Source organism: Empidonax traillii, unplaced genomic scaffold (assembly GCF_003031625.1).
Source record: "Empidonax traillii isolate 1590-97213 ecotype Southwest subspecies unplaced genomic scaffold, ASM303162v1 scaffold1350:size273897, whole genome shotgun sequence".
Taxonomy (NCBI): domain Eukaryota; kingdom Metazoa; phylum Chordata; class Aves; order Passeriformes; family Tyrannidae; genus Empidonax; species Empidonax traillii.
In genome coordinates, this window is record NW_020956543.1 from 129,954 (window position 1) to 142,992 (window position 13,039).

At 51.7% G+C, this 13,039-nt stretch overlaps 1 protein-coding gene across 2 annotated transcripts in view; it reads left to right on the forward strand.

The window, feature by feature from the left end:
• Nucleotides 1-4,747, forward strand: part of NSMF (NMDA receptor synaptonuclear signaling and neuronal migration factor) — a 42,798-nt gene extending 38,051 nt beyond the window's left edge. For both annotated transcript variants that reach the window (XM_027906744.1, XM_027906745.1), the window contains 4 exons: nt 699-778; nt 2,237-2,339; nt 2,421-2,496; nt 4,287-4,747. In XM_027906744.1, the coding sequence (XP_027762545.1) occupies nt 699-778; nt 2,237-2,339; nt 2,421-2,496; nt 4,287-4,384 (357 nt within the window). In that variant the 3' untranslated portion in view covers nt 4,385-4,747. The remainder of the gene's footprint in view (nt 1-698; nt 779-2,236; nt 2,340-2,420; nt 2,497-4,286) is intronic.
• The last annotated feature ends 8,292 nt before the right edge of the window (nt 4,748-13,039 follow it).

Below are 13,039 nucleotides of genomic sequence, written 5' to 3' on the forward strand. Positions count from 1 at the left end.
AGGGGTCAGGGTACAGGCTGGAGCTGTGGCTTGGTCAGGTTCAAGCCCTGCTGGAGCTGTGGCTTGCTGGGGATTTCCTTGCCAAGTCTCCTGTTCCTCGGGGTGGTCAATTCTGGACTTGCCCAGCAGCTGTGCCAGGAACCTTGACATGAGAAATGAGGGAAACCTGACTCGAACTCCCTCCCCTGTCCCTTGTGCTGCAGAATGGCAGGTTTGCTGCACACTCACCTAGAGACTGTGGGGTTTAATGTTCCTGGTGCTGTGCTCAATCTGTTTATGCCTTCTGCTGCCCAAGGCCGGTTCCTCTGCAGTGCCATCCCTTTCCTCTTCATCCCTGCTGTGCTCAGCTTCTCCTCTGCCCACCATGGCAAGTCCCTCAAGTGACAGGGGATGTCCCTTGTCCCCAAATGACCCAGAGTTTCTTGTCTTCCCTGTAACTCTCCAGCGACCCACAGTGACGATTTTTGTCTATTATTGTGCCTCTCTAGAGCAAGGTGGGCACAGAACAGTAAAAAATGGAGAATCCAACCCCCACGCTCCCCACTGTGGATGTTTCCCCAGCCGGTGCCTGCTGGGGAGGGTTCCCGGTGTGTCTGCCCTGCTCCCCTGTGGCAGTTTTGGGAATGGCTGGGCAGGACGGGAAGTGCATCCAGGGATTTTATACCCGGGTTTTCCATGTGCGTGTCTCTCTCTTGCAGGGAGGGCCCGGGCACTTATACTTGTTAAAGAACAAAGTCGCCACTTTTGCCAAAGTGGAGAAGGAGGAAGATCTGATCCTGTGAGTGGCTCTGTCGTGTTCTGGGCTTGCTTGGAGTTTTCCTGCTGGGTTTGCTCAGTGTTTGCAGCACATGGCCAAGCAGGAGAGGTGGAGGGAGCTGGGGTGGGTTGTTCAGGGAATGGGGAGGCTGAGGGGGGGTTGTCAGCAGGTTGAAGCTCCTTCAAGGGGAGGTGCAAAGGTGACAGAGCTGAGCTTGCCCCTGGGGTGCTGCAGCCCTGGTCACCAGGAGGTTTATGCTTCTGTCTGCTGTTTAGTGTCTCTCTGGACTACAGAATATCAAAATATTTTAAAAAAAAGGTATTTCCCCTCCTAACAAAGGCTTTGCTGACCAGAAAGCAGAACATGCCCCTGGAGCCTCTGGTGCCCAGCAGTGGCTGCAGTATCATTGCTGAGCAGGCACCAAGTGGCAGAAATCCAGTGTTCCCCCACAGCTGTCTCCAGTCAGGGGGAAGTGGAATTTGTCTCTGCAAAGCCTGCTCAAAGTCCAGCCTGTTGCTGAGGAGGCTTTTCACTAACAGGCCAGCCTGTCAGCTGGGGTTGCTGAGGCAATTTTGCTTCTCCTTGCAGAGTTGAGCTTTGCCTGTTTCGCTGCCTACTCACTTGTGCTGGCTCAAACTTCCTTGGCTAAGAGTGCTTGGCTGTGGGGGAGAGGATGTTACACCAACCTGTTCCTACACAACTTTTTGTTGGCCAGAGAACTGACTATTAAAATCAACATCTGCTCAGCAATCCCCTGCTCTGGCAATAACACTGGCTGTAAAATCCTGGAGCACGTGTGCCCAGACACGATTCTGAACACGTTCCAGGCACCAGAACTGCTCCCAGGCTGATAAATCAGGGAGCTGCAGAAAGCAGTGAACACACAGCTGAAAATTTGGAAACTTGGCAGTGAATGCCTCCTGTGTGTTCCTCGGGAGGCTGTCCTGAGGAAACCTGAGGCTGCAGAATGGTTGGAAAACCCATGGAGGAACTGCTGGGCTTTAGAGCCCCCCCAGCTCCAGCCCCTCTGCCCAGGGCTGTGTTTCACATCCCACGAGGTTCCTGGGCACAGCCACAACACCTACAGTGGGTCTGACTGTGAGCAACTTCTCCAGCTGTTCCCTGCTGATTTCCTGCCCTGGTGCACTGATAACACTGAGGATAGAAACGGGAGAGAGGAAACTGGAGGGGATGTTTAGTAAAACTGTCGCTCTAAAAGCACTCCTGGTGGACTTTTGCTCCCTTCTCTTCACCTTGGAGCCTCCTTGGCTCGATGGGCTGCTCCTCCTTCTCAGCCACATGACTTGGACCTGCTCCTCAGGCCTTTGCTCTGCCACTGCTCTTCCTTGTCTAAGATTTGGCTTTTCCTGAACACCCTTCTGAGTGGTGTGTGCACTCATCCTTGGGATAAATTATGCCTATGAGGAGAGATGCTTTATATTTTAATTATCTGCTCTGTTTTTTCCTGTTTTTTTCCAGCTTCTGGAAGAGGTTGAGCCGGCTGATGAGTAAAGTCAATCCTGAACCAAATATCATCCACATCATGGGCTGCTATGTTCTTGGAAACCCCAATGGGGAGAAGGTAGGAGCTTCTGGATCAATTCTGGGTCCCCAGGAGTCATCCCTGCTTTCAGCTGCTAACTCTGATATATTTTCCTTTCAGCTATTTCAGAATCTGAAAAACTTAATGAATCCTTATAGGGTTGCCTTTGAGTCTCCACTTGAACTATCAGCTCAAGGTAATTTATTTTCTTCACAAAGACACACACCCTCCTAACCAGCCTGCCTCTTTCAGGGGGGCATCTTCCTGAAAAAGCAGTTTTGAGCTCCCTTGAGTCCTGCCATGGTCTTTATTTTCCTGGTTTTCCCCTTGCAGTTCCTCCACATTCACACTTCATCTGTCCCGTGCCTGAGGCTGCAGAGCCTGTCCCAGGCTACTGGCAGTGCAAAGTAGGCAGCTGTCCAAGCTGACTGTAGGAGATCTGTCAATATTAGGACATGTGGCAGAAATGCACATGGAGCAGAACCTTTTCTGTAGCCAAGTCTCCAGGGCTCAAGCCACTGGCACTGAAACAGTTGTGTCATCAACGAGCAGCTGGGATGTGACCCATCAGAGCCATTCTACGGCTCAGTCTCTTGGCTTTTTTCCCCTTTTCTGCCTGTAGCTCAAGATATTTTAAGGGGCTACGGGATCTTTCCTGTTCTCTGCTCAGTGTCAGTAACTGGTGAGGTTTTACCAAGCAGCAGGTTCTGAATTGGCCCTTGTTTTTTATGTTTGCTGTATTCCTTGGCACTTTGTTCTCCTGGCGAACAAAACCACGCAGCATCAGGCTGTGGGTGCTTCCTCAGCTGCTCCCAGCTGGCCTCAGCACTGCTGGGTTATTCTTGACTCCCCTCTCCCTCAGGAATGTGCAGGAGTTGAGCACTTCGGTGCTGCCCCAGAGTTCATGGAATCACAAGAGTCCCAGACCGGTTTTAGTTGGAAGGGACCTAAAAGCTCATCCAGTTCCAAGCCCTGCCGTGGGCAGGGACACTTCCAGCTAAAGCAGGTTCTCATTTCTGTGTGTGTGTGTCCTGCCAGGGTCTGGAGCAGCTGTACCTGCTGCTTGCACAGATCCCATGGGGAGCGTGCTTGGACATGTGTCCCAGAGCAGCTTGCAGGGACATTCCCAGGTTTGTGGGCAGTTCAGCAGGCAGGCAGTGGGTTCTGTGTGCAGGCTCTAAGCAGTTGATCTTGCAGGAGGCTGGGCTGAAGAACACGTCTGAATTGATCCCCTTGGTCAGTCTGGGACGCACTAATGCTGTACCCTCTTAATCCTTTGCAAAGTCATCTAAAACTAATCTTCATCAGGCCCCACAAGCGAAAATCCCCTCCTTAAGCCCTGTCTGAGTGCAGGGTTGTTTGCCCTTGTGTTTTCCAATGCACCCACTGCCTCCTGGGCACAGCCTTTGCTCTGTGACTGCCTGTGAGACCCCCCTTTGATCAGAGGGGCTCAGAGCTGGCACTGGTGTGTCCTGTGAGCTCCTTGCTAGGAGCAGAGACAGCCCTGCAGGACAGAGATGGCCTAGTAATTGGAAAAAAAAAAAAAAAAGGCATATTTTTGTTGAATTTTTTTAGTGTTTCCCACAAGCCTTTCCAGTGAGTTAACTCTTGGTTTGTAGTTTCTGAAGTCCCTGTGCCTCACTGGGGCTGTTGGCTGATCCTCTCCAGCCCCTGCCCCCAGCTCAGCGCTCAGAGCAGAGAGGTCAAAGTCTGGAGACAGACTTTGTGCTCAGCTCCTTCCCCCACGGGCAAACCCTGCCAGGGGATCACGAGGAGCCATTCATGGCTGGGGATCCGAAGAGATGTTTGGTTCTCACCCCCACGTGCCCCCGGCAGGTGCCCAGTGCCAGTGCTCCCCCAGGGAAGTGTCTGGACGGGTTCCTGTGCCCTGCCCACGGGTGGCCTGGGGTTTTTGTGGTGCTGTGGCCTCTCCCCTGTGTCCCCTGTGCTGCAGGGTGTGACCCCTCTGCTTCATTTCACCTCTAGGTAAGCAAATGATCGAGACTTACTTTGACTTCCGCCTTTACCGCCTCTGGAAGACCCGCCAGCACTCGAAACTATTGGATTACGATGACATTTTATGAGCTGGAGAAGACTTTGCAAGAGGAAGCTCATCACCAGTGTCCAAGAAGTCATGCTTATTGCAGAGAGACTTTTTTATTGGCACGGGGAGCCCTTCACAGCCCCACGGGAGCAGCAGCGCTGAAGGCAGGGGAGGAGGAGCCCTCGGAAGCGCGTCCAAGGAAAGTCTCCTGGGTCAAGAGAGACTGGAGGGAAAGGGGGTGACCCTGGCTGGCCCCAGTCCAAGCCACGGGGTCTCAGGAGGAGCTGTGTGCAACCAGGACAGGATGGAGTTCCTGGCAGAACTGAGCTGTTTTGGGTCAGAATGGGCCAGATTTGATTCCAGGTCCTTTTAAAGACTTTTGAAGCTCAGGTTTTCTTACAAACACACACACACACACACACACACAAACAAAAAAAAAAAAAAAAAATAAACCCACTTACCCGTGCACTACAATGGAGAAGTCACCAGAGCACAGAGGGAGGAGAGGGTTGTGCTGCTGGGACCTTCTGTGCTGAGGATCTCGGAGAGCAAGGACTGCTACACCTACTCCTGCAAGCTTAGAGCAAGACAACCCAGTTTCCATGTGAATATATACTGGGCTATAGAATTGAAATCTTCTTTTTTCTTTTTTTTTGTTTTGTTTAATAGAAAATAAGTGCAATTTTTATAGCAAAGGGGTGGGGGTAATATCCCTCCCAGTATTTAATTAGTTAAAAATAACACACCATAACCAATAGATGAGGTATTTCTGGTCTGCTTGAAAATATATTCAGATTGGTAATATATCTTCTGTAGACATATTTAATCACCAGCAAACATGGTTTTAACATAACTTGGCAGACCCTGCATGTCTGCTGCATTGGTTTGGTTCCTTCCTTTCAGAGTAGCTGTGTTGCACTAACTGTACCTGCTCTCACGAATGTATAGTTCTCCTCCAATTAGCCACAACTTCATTACTTTCTCTTTTGCTGCTTGCAAAACTATGGGACTTTAGTTTTGCTGAAATACTTTAGGTTAGGAATATGGGGCCTGGCTGGGGAAACCTCTGCCAGGCCCACTGTGGTATAAAAATGAATTAGAAATTAATAGCCATGGTAATTACCTGTTCATGCCAGTGCTTTGCTGTGTGCTGGGAGATGAGCTCCCTTCCTGACCTGCCACGGGGAGCAGCTGTTGGGACCCCTCTGAGGGGACTGGGCACTGAGGCGTTTGGGAGAAATGCTTCTGGAGGAACAGGTTTGGAGCATGAGTTTGAATCTTCCCTGTGTTCACTTGATTGCCAGTTGTTTGTGCATAAAACACCTCTTTTCCCTTGCTGAAAGACCTATTTCTTGGTCTGAGCTCTTCCCTTCCCTTCCTGAGCAGGACAGAGAAAACCCCAAGCTCTGTCAGACCTGAGAACCCAGGTCTTGATATTTGATGCTACATTTTGGAATCTCTTTACTTTTTGTTTTGGTCGGGTCGAGGGCTGCTTTTTATTTTGGGAAGGGCTTTTTTCTCACATTCTACTGTCCTCTCAGAGGACAAATAGTACTTAGAGTCTGTGTAGGTCACTGGCAATTCTGGGAGGTGACACAAATGGCTTCTTTTACAAGCGAAAGAAGTAACAGGGAAGGATTACCTTGTTTTCCTGATTTCCTGTTATCTAAAATTATTTGATTGTGAAGTGAAGGAAAATATGTGTATAAATCTTCTTTTAACTACTTACAAAAAGAACTATTTGTTCTGATCTGTAGAGTCCTCCTCCCCCTGTGGTTGTGATTTTGGGGAGCAGGTTCCCTGGCTAGAACTGCTGAACCCTTTACCTTTATGGCAGTTTTATAGCAAAACTACTTTGAAGACATAATGTACATACAAGTAAGGAGAGGAATAAGTGGAGAGAGATGGTTTAAAGTTGTTGAAAAGCCACATACTGAACCAAACAGGTGTGGGCTGTTGCCTCCCCCTGGTTGGGAGCTCCTGGGAGCTGCCCTGACCTCGGGAGCTTTGGGAGCCACATCTCATCCCTGGATTCAGGTTTGCCAGACTTGCAGTGAAGGGGAGAACAGGCACCAGTCTGTAGCTTTTGGAAGAAAATGCCAGATGTAAAAAAAAAACAAAAACACCACAACCCAAAATTTATGCCAATTAGTATTTAATGTTGTGGCTTCCACCAGCTCTGAGGTGAGAGGTGGGAGCCAGAGGTGCAATGGAAGCACAAGGTCAGTGGTCTGGAGAGGGAAATGGTTGTGGGAGGATTAAAATGCTGACACAAAACTCTCTCCCTTTTTAACCCTTTCACCTCCTAACTGGAGACAGACAAACTGTTCTTCCTTTCTCTTTCCCGAAGTGAAATCCCAATTCAGTGAACTTGGTAGCATGAATGTAGCATTGTGGAACTATTGAAAATCTTATTTAACCCTCAAAGGGCCTGTTTCTGTATCCACTGGAGTGATTTCTCTGTAGAATTATTGTATATTCTCACTGACCACTTGTAGAACTCGGGGTGCAAAGTAGAAGGTAGATTGTACAGTAACTCCTGGTGGAAGATGTGCGTTGGAATGGACTCTATGGACTGTTTTCCTGGTGCAGTTTATAGGATAATGACAACTGATGAATGGATTTCCCTCCAAAGATCTATATTCCTCATAGTTTTTGATGTTTATGACATGAGCATATTATTTCCTTTGTAGCCTTCATTTGCCTAAAGAGAGGAAATATTCTCAGAGCTGTGACTGGAACAGAGTTGTGATGTTTGACATCCTGTGTGGAGCAGCATCGTTGGAATTAACCTTTGGTGACAGAGGAAAACAACAGTTCTTGCCCTTTGTCACCGGCTGAGCTTTTCAAGTGGCTGCTGGGAAAGGAAGGGGTCAGCAGAGGAAAATAAAAGTTGTCATTCTCTAAACTTTAGAGGTAAAAATAGAGCCTGGAACTTCCTCGGTGGGACCAGCCTGTAAGGAATGATGAGCTGTGGGTGTGCCCTCGCTGCCAGCGCCCGGCACAGCCCCAGCCAGGACATCTCCGAGGCCAAGCACCCTCTCCTGCCCCCTGTGTGCTCCTGCAGCACCTCCCTGGGGGTGCCAGTGCCAGGGCAGCACCCATGGGCACAGCTCCCTGTGCATCCCTGGGAATGCCAAGGCCAGGGCACAGCTCCCTGCAGTGCCTGCCTGGGGCAGCTGTGGCTGCTGGGCACACAGGGCAATTTGTCACTCCACTGCCACCAGCTCCTCCCAGCCCTCAGCAACCCAGCCTGCTCTCGGGGTGTGTCTGAAACCAGTTCTCTCAGGTGCCCTCAGTAATTGCTGTGGGACTTGGCTTGGTCCCATCCCTGTGCTCTGTCCCACTGTTCCACTCAATCCCTCCAGGAGGAACTGCTGCTGCAGCTCCTGTGTGCTCTGGAATTGCTTTTCCTGGGGCAGGAGAGCCCTGGGTAACGCTGGAGGGAGGCAGAGGGACCCGGGATGGCTGAACTGGGTGCCAGCCCTGGCTGTTCACCAGCCGAGGGTGGGGGTTTGTGCTGCCCTCGCTGTGAGGCAGAACTGGATGTGACCTCCAGCCCCTTGTGTGGATAAATGTGTCCTGGCCTGGGCTGGCAGTGTCACCTCCAGGAGGGGAGAAGGGTGGCAGGAGGGGCACCAGGCTGGCTCACCTGCTGGGAATGGCCCCACCATGTCCTTTGGTGCCTGCAGGGAATGTTCACTGAGCTGTAGAGGCCTGGGGGGATCATTTTATCTTCTTGGATGTGGCACTTGTCCTGTACAGGGATTTTCAGAGAGTCTTTACTGTTTTCCTCTAGTTTGGCTGGGAGGGAAAGGGAGGGAGAAAATTCAAGTCACCTGAGAGACACAGAAATAGGTAGAGGACTGAGATAAAGCTTTTTTAACCTCTCCTCATGCTGCAGCCAGCAGCTTCCCTTTGCAGCTGACCTCCAGGCCTGGGGTGGGAAACAGGTGAACTCCCAAATAATCCCTTCCTGTGTTAAAAAAAAAAACAACAAAACAAAAAACAACAGAAAAGTCCTTGTAGCTCCAGCAAATCTGAGTGCAAAAGGCCTCCAGGCAGCTCATCCTGCCTGTGGGAGGACTCTGCTGGGAGCATCCCTGGGATCCCACCCAGTCCTGCCTCCGAGTGCCTCTGGAGCCAACGGAGCCACGTCCCATGGCCCGTGGAGGGGCTCTGCTGATCCTCTGCACAGGGGACTCCCAGAAGGAATTTGTTCCTCATTTCTCAGCCTGCACTCGCTGCCTGGAGCTCAGCACAGGCTTCCAGGGCTTTTGGAGTGTGTGTGTGTGTTCCTTCCCCACACACAGGCCCTGTCCCTGCTCAGGGGAGCTGCTCCCCTCCACTGCCACGAGCAGTGCGAGGCAGGGACACATCCCTGCTGCCCTGGCACCGCTCCAGAGCCTGGCACCGCTCCAGAGCCTGGCACACACCCACCCCAAACAGCTGCTGCTGTTGTGGGACGTGGCTGCACTGGTCACCCATCCCTGGGGGTTCCTGTTCCCAGGCTCTGCTGGCAGGGGCTGCAGGGCTGCCTTGGCACCCACACACTGCATGAGTGGGGTTACCTGAAAGGATGGAAAGGGCTGATTTTCAGTAGCCAGCCTGGCAGGGTCTGGAGATGGGAGTGTGTCCTTAATCCCCCTGGAGGTGGAATGGCAGGCTTGGTGCAAGTGTAAACACCCAGCTCATCACAACCCAGTTTGAGTCACACTTGCCTATTGTTAGGTGGTAGCCCAGGATAAGATGTGTTACTGTATGAGGAAAAAAGATCCTGTTGGGGGTCTTGGCAGTTGGCACCTGCTGCCAGACCCTCCATCGGGGGATGAGCTGGGCTGTGCCATCCTTTGGGGGATCGGCCCCACTGCCAACAGCAGGACAGGGATCTGCAGCTGCAGGTGGAGCTGAGCCTCTCTGTGCCCCTGGTTTTGCTGTGCCAGTCCCTGGAGCTGGTGACAGAGACAGCCCTTCCCGAGGATTCCTCCTGAGGGATGTGGAGTGGCACTATCATCTTCCACATCATCTGTAAAGAGCTGTTTGTGATCCTGTACTTTGTCCCACTGACCACAGCGGATCTGTGGCTTTCTGCATTTTCCATGGAAGTGTTTTTAAATTCTCATTGTGGAAACACAAGCCAAAGGCAACTGGAAACTTCTGTGGGCGAGTCAGCCTGCTAATGGTGTCTTAAATGGGAGCTGGGTGGTTTAATGGCCATGAACCTGACTGGGGTCATCGCTACTCCCAGGTGATCCTGCTGTGTAACTGGCAGAGTTAACAGTAAGATAACCTCTTACTGAGGCACTGCATGAGCTGTGAAAGAGCAGGAACCAACAGCAGCTTTGGCTCAGAAATAACTTCAGCCCAACCTACTGCCAGTCAGCGTGAGAAATGTAAAGACTGGAAGGAATAACCATTATGGACATTAAATGTAAAGAATCCGTTTGAAGAGAAACCACATTGCTGCTTTCCATAAATGTTTGGTAAATATTAAAGAACTAATACAACCTAAACATTCTTCACAGTATTGTATTGCTTTGGGAGTGTCCTTAGAGGTGACATAGGTAAGGACAGAGAAGTCCCATCACAAGTTGCCCTCTATTCCCAGAGCGGGGACAATAACTCAGTTAACTGGGCATTCCAATCTTCCTTCCCCTCCCTGGTCACTCAGGGATGTGTTGAGTTGTATTTGGGGAAGTTTCTCACCAGGAAACACTGAGCTGTGGGTGCTGTGGGGGGACTGGGCACTGCCACCACCACCCTGGTCTCTGGCTCGGGACCAGCTCAGATGCACCTCAGGGAGTTCAAAAGCTTCAACAGAAGGTGTGGGGTTATGAGATAATCTTTTTCTAGTTTGTATTTTTAGTGCTGAATCTCTGTTGTAGCGATAGGGTCACGACTACAAGGTGCTCTTAAGGTGGAGCTGGTGCAGAGCTGGGAATTCAAGGACAGGGATCTTTGCCCTGACATTTGAAATGCCCTAAAAACCTGGCAGATAAGCACAGCCAAGCGAGGCCCCTGAGCACAGATCCTGCTCCCTGAGCACAGATCCTGCTCCCTGTGCCCCTGTGCTAAGTGAGACCTGACTTTGCTGGGTCTTCAGGTGGGGATGGCTGACGGAGCCGAGCGGGTTTTGGTGTTCCCCACCCCAGGGAACCAGGCTGGAGTCGGACCCAAACGAGCTGAAGGGGCTGTGCTTTTTCTGCTGTGTATTTCCTGTTGTTCTTTAATAACACTATTCCTGGAACTGGGCTGTGATACCAAGCAACAACAACCTGAGCTGTCAGAGGGCTGGGAGTCAGTGCCCTTTGGGATCTTTACTGCTTCCCAGCACAGTTCAGGCATGTTTTCATTTCCAGCTCCTTTACTCAGCTGCAGCTCCTCCCTTTGCTTCTGCAGAGCTGTGAGTGAGGGGCCTCAGCAGCTTTCTGAAAAGAAAACAAGAGCCTGAGCAACAGGCTTTGGACATGGGTCTGGTGATGTGGAGAAGGGCAGGTTGTGTCCAGCAATGCCCCTGAATTCTGAGATGTTTAAGTTACTTTCATCCAAACGAGAAAAAGGGTGAAGCAACATGATCAAAAGACTGAAGGGAAACCCCAGATCACTAAAGTGTGATTGATCAGCTGGCAAACCTTCTGGAGATTGAACACAGGGCTGATCCTGCCCCTGCTCTCAGCTGCGTTCAGAGGGAGCTGACACCGTCCTGCTCTTTTCATAGACCAAACTCAAGGGCAGGGCAGTGTGGCTGAATCCATCTGCGCTGCTCCAGCCAGGCTGTCTGCACTGCCCACGTGTGTCCGAGCACTGGGGCCCCTCTTTGCCCATCCCACCTCGGTGGGAAGCTGAAGGAGCTGGAAATGTTGGCCCCAAGAGAGCCCCAGGGTTAGGGAGCTCAGCCTGAGACAGGCTGCTGTGGGGCCCAAACGGGAGAGTTTTGAAAACAAAGACTGTAAGCTCCGAGGTCTCAGCGGGCCCTGGAGCAGCTCCTTGTAAAAGTCAGAAGGAAGTTACTCCAGCACTCTCTCTCCCCAGCTTTCGAGGTGGTTTCTGGCTGCTGCTGCTGCTGCCCAGGCAGGAGCCTCTGCCATCTCCTCTGCCTCTGTCAAGGGGTCCCTCTGAGGCTCTGCTGATTCGTGTGTGACCACCAGGCCTCAAGTACGTGAACGTTTCTGGAGTTAAAGATGTGATTTACTAAAAACAGATGTTTCTGGGAAAGCAGTTTTTTTTCCTCTTGTTTTGTTGTTGTTTTTGTTGTTCTCTTTGACTGAGTTTATAAGCCCAGGAAATGGCACTTGGCAGATGCTGTGTGAGGGAAATGGTGTGTGATGAACCTGTGATGCAGGTGAGGGACACCCAGGCACCAGGCACTTCTGAATGGCAGCAGCCAGGGAAACGATGCCCAAAGCTCCAGAGGAGCAAGAGGCCCAGATGCAGCTCAGAGAGGAGGAAAGTAAAAAATCCTGATGCCATGTGAGGACCACAAATCCAGTGACGGGGATAGTACAGGGATAACACAGAGTGATTCAGGTCCTGAGAGTATCTAAGGCTTAGTGAGCATGGACTGGGGTGCTAAGGAACTTAGAGTGCATTAGGGATTGTGCCTCTTCCCGGGAGGAAGGCTAATCCCTGAGCACCCTCCCGGACACAGAAACAGAGCCCTGGAGAAATTCAAGGGAGGCCAAAGGCCTGGAAATCCCTCTGGGGAAAACAGAACGGCTCCAAAATGCCAAAATCCCAGGAGGGCAGAAGGCAATGAATTCTGACAAGCCACTTTCTCTCTCATGAGTGTGTTTGACTGAATTGCCAGAGGGAACAGCTCTGGCTTAAACTCCCAGCTGCAATTTTCCCCTTATCTCTAATGCTGACAATCACCTGCGTGTTCATGTTCTGATAAACGTGGTAACTGCAGCCCCTCAGAGCAGAGGCAGAAACAGGCTGGGCAGCTCTGTCATTTGGGGCATTTTCCTGGTGGCCAGAAAGTTGGCCTTTATTCCTTACCCTGGAACCATTCCACATGTGCACTGTCCTGGCTTTAAATCAGTGTCATAGGGTACAAAACCAAACTCCCTGGAGAGCCCCAGCTATGATGGATTACTTTTACCTGTTGCCCTCCTCCCTCTCTCACACAGGGTGTGTGATGGACAGAGCCAGAGCAGGAGCCGTGCAGGTGGAGTTTTGCTCCGCCCTGGGGTATGAGGTGAAATCCCCCAGTCCTGCTGGGCCCTGCTCTGTCCCTGTTCCCTCATCACCAGGCTGTCCTTGGGGCTGGCCCAGCAGCCCCCGGTGTTGCCAGTCCCCAGTGCCACGACTGGTTCTGACGTGCCACGTCCGCAGCCTCTCCGTCGGCGCTGGGCACCGGGAACTCGTGCCTGTGCCCCACGGTGACACTCTGCCATCACACCCTCCCGGCCCCGGGCCCTGCCACCGTCACACCTGGGGTTTGTAATACCTGGGATTTGTAACAGAGCGCTCCTTCCTGTGCCAAAGCACGAGCTCCGAGCGGGATTCCCGGGAGCCTCTCAGTAACACACCCTGGCGCTGCTCGGGGGTTCCCCGGGGCTGTGAGCACAGCGGAGCTGGGGATTAGCTCCAAAGCACCCTCCTGCCAGCCGAGGCTCACTGCCCAGCCCTCGACACTGCTGCTCAGCCGAGGAACAGCGCAGTTGACAGAAATGATAGAAGGCTCTCAAATCCT